This window comes from Tamandua tetradactyla, chromosome 5, assembly GCF_023851605.1.
Source record: "Tamandua tetradactyla isolate mTamTet1 chromosome 5, mTamTet1.pri, whole genome shotgun sequence".
Classification (NCBI taxonomy): domain Eukaryota; kingdom Metazoa; phylum Chordata; class Mammalia; order Pilosa; family Myrmecophagidae; genus Tamandua; species Tamandua tetradactyla.
This window is the reverse complement of record NC_135331.1, coordinates 65,238,740-65,244,739: the sequence shown is the minus strand read 5'-3', so window position 1 is coordinate 65,244,739 and position 6,000 is coordinate 65,238,740. Positions and strand designations below refer to the sequence as shown.

At 45.9% G+C, this 6,000-nt stretch overlaps 1 protein-coding gene across 5 annotated transcripts in view; it reads left to right on the top strand.

The window, feature by feature from the left end:
• The first annotated feature begins 2,233 nt into the window (after positions 1-2,233).
• The window catches only part of GOLIM4 (golgi integral membrane protein 4), an 86,413-nt gene continuing 82,646 nt past the window's right edge, over positions 2,234-6,000 (top strand). For 4 of the 5 annotated variants that reach the window (XM_077160967.1, XM_077160966.1, XM_077160965.1 and 1 more), the window contains exon 1: positions 2,235-3,122. In XM_077160967.1, coding sequence (XP_077017082.1) covers positions 2,936-3,122 — 187 coding nt within the window. In that variant the 5' untranslated portion in view covers positions 2,235-2,935. Of the gene's footprint in view, positions 3,123-6,000 lie in introns of all 5 variants that reach the window. The other variant, XM_077160968.1, reaches the window with a different exon arrangement.

Below are 6,000 nucleotides of genomic sequence, written 5' to 3'. Positions count from 1 at the left end.
CTGCCATTAGTGAGTTTATGTACCTCCACATACCCTTCTTGAATTTGAAATAATGGATAAGCTCAGGTAATAATTTTTGCTCTCTTGCAAATTTTATGACTAAAATATTGAGTTGTGTTTTATGGCCCACATTTATTAAATTCTGTAAAGTCAGCCAGCAGCTTTAGGCAAAGAATACCTTTGGAGTCTGAATCAGATGTTAAGGAATCAGAGGTTTAAAATGAGAACTCATGTACTCAGGAAGTGTAAGAATCTTCCAAAGAGTTTGAGATACTATATAATGTAGGAGAAATACTCTTGCAACTCTCTGTACACATTTCTTTTTCTTTTGTAGCTAGGATACTTTTCAAGTACCGGCTAGGATCGTCGTTGAAAAACTTCATTTCCTCCAGAATAATTTTGGTAGTTTTTTTTTTTGGAGGAAGGGTTCATTTAGCAAAATTAACACTGACAATAAGGAATTTTTAGTCATGGAGAATTCCAAAGGGATCACAGTAATTATCCAGTCTCAATGTCTAATGATCCAACTGAAAGAGAGAAATTTAAACAGTGGCACATCCAACAAGAAGAGAGTCTATATAATATTAGGAAACCAAACCAAACCAAACTCCAAAACATCTTTTTTTAAAAAATTAAGTCCTCCTTTTAATGACCCAGATCTAATTTATTAATATAACTTGGTTAAGTAGAACAACAACAGTGGCTTCTACAGGGGAAATAGAGGTAGAAAGAGAGGAATTCTGTTCTGGATTCTGGTCTTGTTATGATTAAACTTTCTGCATGACCCAGAAAGTCCAGGAGCTAACACAATCACTTTAACAAGCTTTTTTCTTTATTTACCAAACTATAAGTCTAATGTCTAACCTGACCGTGATAAGTGAAATAGTGGATTTGTGATGGTATTTTGAACAATACAATGTAAGTTGATATTTATTGGGGGAAAAACATATGCCAAGCACACAATTTTCATGGTAGTATAAATGTTACAGACTAGCTAGGTTGTAAATTCAATTTATTTGATGGCTTTTAGCAACCTATAACTTTAGAGTGCACCTAAAAAACAAAAAAAATCCTGTATCCAGACTATCTTTATGTCTAAACAGATCTCCACTCATTTTAAGCACTCACTTGCACATTATTGATGAAAACTAAAACCCTGTTATAATATCATAACAGTATGGAGGATATAATGAATTCCACACGCTACTGAGACTTTCGGGGAAATAAGGTACTTTTCTTAGAATTAAGGTCAAGAGCAGAAACATGATTATCATTTATACCAACTAGCGCATGTGCATGCATTATCTCAATGTCCCCCAGTGGAATATACAGAAAGAACATACAGCTAAGGAGTTTCTCTGGAGACGTTTGTGGCCATCAAGTTTGTTTTACTTGTTTTTACACAGGGAATCTCTGTTGGTCTTTAAAGTGTTAAGTTAGAAACGTTTTCATTGATTCATTTTTGCCACCAATAAAACAATTCCGTAAAACAAAATGAATGCAAACTCATTTCAGCCGGTAAGGTCTGATTTTAAATTATTCTATTTGCAGCCGGAGGAAAAATATGAGCTCATTTCTTTTCCCTCTGCCAAAAGCTAGCTGATTTCCCTAACCCACGTGGACAGCTGAGCAGTAAGTTTAACATGCTTCAAGTCTGCCGACCCGTGGGCACAGACGCACCCAGGCTTGTACTCTAAATGGAGCAAGACTCGGTCCGGAGCAAGACTCCGGATCTACTCTGAAGATCGTGATGCCAAGTAGCTATCTGCCCAAACTGTACACGGAAAAAATAAAGGGTCCGCAGCAAAGTGCACGCAGCTGCTCCCAATTACTCCCTCGCACATATATGCACCGTACTCCTCTCCCCACGTGTGCTTAGACCGCTAGATCATACACACACACACCCTGTTTTTCTCTCTCTCACACACACACACACGTGCGCATCGCAGATCAACCAGCGCAGGCCGGGACACGTCCCATACCCGTCCCTACCCCCTCAGCTCCTCCCTTCGCCTCCTCTCCCAGAAAGTCCCGACTCCACGTGGGCGCACCCCGGCGCCAGGCGGCTGGGCTCCCCACGGAGCCCCTCCCCGGCCCCCACGGCGGGAGGGAAAAGGAGCAGCCCTGGGGTGGGACGGACAAAGAGGGCGTCCAATCGCGCGCTGTACTGCCTCCCCGAAGGGAGGGAGCGGCGGCTCGGACAGGCCCAATGAGCTGGGAGCCCGAGTGGGACTTCCTCTCGGAATCCTGTTGGCCAGAATAGCGGGACCGTGGGTGACACGTAAGTTGGGTGGGAGGCGGCGGCGGCCGCGATTCGGACACCGGGACAGTGACACCAGCCCGCACTGCCCCGACCCCGGCGGGGACAGCCGGCCTCCACGCAGCCACCCACCCACCACCCACCCACCCAGGCGGGCCGCTCGCGGACCGGGCGCCCTTTGTTGGGCGCGCTCTCCCTCCTTTAGGTGGCAACAAAGTCGCGCCGCGGGAGCCGCCGCGAGGGGGCCGGGAGTGACCCGGGCACCGCGGGGCCAAAAAAAGTGGGAGGGAGGTAAAAAAAAAAAAAAAAAAAAAAAGGGAGGCGGCGGCGGGGAAGAGGCGCGAGGGCAGCCCGCCCCGAAGTGTGCGCGAGGCGCAGGGCCTCCTCCCGGGGCCCCGGCACCCGCCTCGCCGAGAGCCAGCGTCGGAAAAGTTTGGCTGCGGCCGCGGTGGCGGCTTCGAGGGCCGAGCGCCCCTTGGCGCGCGGGGACTGAGGCGGGCGCCACTTCCCCTCCGGCCGCGCTTTTGTGTCTCGCGTCTCCTCCTCATGCTGCGGCCGGCTGGGTCCTGCGGCGTCCGCAGCTGAGGCCCTGGCTCGGGCCGAGGTGAGGAGGAGGAGGCGGAGGCGGAGGAGGAGACGGCGGGGGCGGCCGCGGCGCGGGGTCCCGGCGGGACTATGGGAAACGGGATGTGCTCCCGAAAGCAGAAGAGGATCTTCCAGACGCTGCTGCTGCTGACCGTGGTGTTCGGCTTTCTCTACGGCGCGATGCTCTACTTGGAGCTGCAGACTCAACTGCGGAAAGCCGAGGCGGTGGCCCTCAAGTACCAGCAGCACCAGGAGTCCCTCTCCGCCCAGTTACAAGGTACGGTTGACCCCACGCGCGCGACCTTCGGCCACTTTGGCCCCGCGCCCTCCCGCCCGGGCCGGAGGGGTGGCTTTGGCGAGCCGTTGGCACTGCGGGGTGTCACCTCTGACCTCCGGGGACACCCGAGGCGAGGGATGCAGGGCTGCCAGCCGTCTGGGACGCCTGGAGGGGGCGGGGGAGATGACATCCTCATCCTCCCGCTTGTTCGCGGGGGACACGTTGGAAGTTGGCAGCGCCGGCCGCCTGTCGCGCTGGGCGGTTGGTGGACGGACCCGCCCCGCGTCCTTTCCCCAGGCACTTGGGCGGCCCGGCAGCTGTCTCCGCGGGCTGAGGAGTAGCCCTCTTGCCTCGTCTGCCAGCACATCCCGGAGGGACAGGGTTCTTTTTCTTTCTCCAGTTGACTTTTCAGACGCTTCTTAAAGTGGGCCGTTGTCAAGGGAAAGATGAAAGCCTGACCCAGCAGCCTAAAGTAATGGCCCAATCGAATGGAGCCTAGACTTGCCAGTTTCTTCTTTTGTTAACGTCATCGGGTGACTTTAGATTTGTTGGATGTATTGGGGGACAAGGTCACGCTACTGACTGTTCACCATCCTGCAGTTTATGTTTTTGACTAACGTGATTTTTCTGTCTTTCTGAGTAGCTTTGGTTCATAGCAGAGGGGATGGTGTGTGTGTGTGTGTGTTGACCAGCTGGCTTTGGGAAATCAAAGAGGAGAGACACAATTTATCTCTTTGCCAGACACCGCGAACTTGGGCAGAGACCCCTAGAACCGCTTATAGTTTGTGTCCTTCTATTTTACAATCTTATTTAACGTGTATTTCAGAACCATACATGGTGTGGCTGTAGAGTAAGCACCTGTGGTTTTTGCTAAGGGCATAGTTATCCTATACATATTTTTGAGAATGTTCACTTATCTTTGTGGTGAGTTTTCACCATACATGCAGCCCTGCCCCCAGCCAAAAAATAGAAACGAAAAAGAAGCTGTACCTAGTGGAAATGTTGGCAGTTTTTGCTGATAATGCAGCTGTAGCTTGTTTCATATTACTAGGAAGATACAAACTGGATAGATGTTTCTGTCTGTGTATGTATACACAAATGTAAAACAGATGCCTTTTTGTTTCTCCAGCTATTTTGAGAATTGTCTAGTAAAATATTTAAGATGAGAGAAAATGATACACAGCTGATTGCTGGGTCATATTTGCTCTTCCCAACTTAGAACTAAAGAAAGTATTTTTAGTCTCCTGAAGCTGTATAGCTACAGGCAATGAAAATCTGTGAGCTTGGCTTGGTTCAAATGGAAAAACTGCTTTGGTCCAGCCTCAGATTTAAAAAAAAGTCTTTGGACTTGTTGAGATTTACCCATGAGTTATTGTTGGTATGAAAAGGGTAAATATGCATTTACTTAATATTTATTTAATTATAGGACATCAGCGAGTTCCCTGTGAAGTTCCATGCAGTTACACCAAGGGAAAAATTTGTTGTCTAATAGTTGGCACCAGGACTGGATTTTAACAAATATGCCTACACGTGACATGTGTGATGGATTATATGAGTGTGCCCTGGTCTCTTTATTTAGAAGATCCATGAGGTCAGGTACTGTCGTGTTCACCATTAAATCCTCAGCACCACACAGTGTCTGCTACTCTGGGTGGATCAATTATACTTACATTTTTTCAGTCAACAAACAGAATCATTCTGCACTGTGGTGAGAAAATTAATCCCAATCACTTTTACCTGCTTTCTCAGATTTCACTTACTTTTCTCTACTTTGAAAACCAAATAAAGCAAGAAAAAAATTAAAAAAATACTTTGCCCAAATGGCTTATTGCTTGAACTGCCAATTCTGGAACTTGTTGACTGAAATCCTGAAAAAATAAAAAAATCATGACTTTGCAGTATTAAATTTTCAGTATCAGTTTCTAATTTCTTCCTCCTTTTATATGCTACCTTTGGTGGTTGATTGTGGAAGAGGGGTGGTGAGTGGTAGGACAGGGTCACTAAAATCTTCGATGTTTGCTTTGCAGCAAGAAATGAAAATGTTCTAGTTAGTTTGAATGAATTGTTTTAAAGTCCATTTCTTAATTTTCTCTTTTGTCATTTCCTCCTGAGTTGTGGTGCTGTAACAGTTGCAACATAATTATGCACAAAAAACGATTTCCTAAGAAGGCAAAAATTTCCTTTTTTTTAAGTAGATTATCATTTTTTTTAAGTAGATTATTTGCTATTGTCAACTGACTTCTGTATGTAACATATATTTTGCATTTCACATCTAAGGCTCTTTGCTGAAGATTTCATGATGAAGTTTTCCAGTGACAAATGGCATTTTACTCAGGGCTATGTACCACCTGAAGTGAAAGGGTTTTTAGGTTATCAGACCCTATTTTCTTGTGACTTGCTTAGTTAGACAGGCTCTCTTGGCCTAGATTAACACCAGAGTTAATTATAACTGGACTCCTTTAAGAAAATGACTCTTGAAAAGTTTAAGTAGTTTGGTCCGATAATCTTGAAGGTATACATTTGTTAAGTGAACATATTTTTGTCGTCTTCAGTTTTGGAATGCGTTGGTCGCTAGTGCTTAACTTTAATGTAAGTTATACTTCTAACCTCAAGTTCATTTTATTGTATAAATAAGAAGTGGGCAGATTAGTCAATCCCACTTCCACTAGAAACAAATACCAATATAAAAAACAGTACCAATACCAACCTGTGTCTGTGTTTATGTCTTTGGCTGTGTCTGCCTTTCTCTCTTTTTCTTTCGTGTTGTACCGTAAGTATACTCAGGAGTGAGGCACATGTGGGTCACAGTGTTTACTTAATTAAAAAAAAAAAGAACTGCTTTCTAGTGGGCGATGCATCCTTCCCTTTATCTTTATAG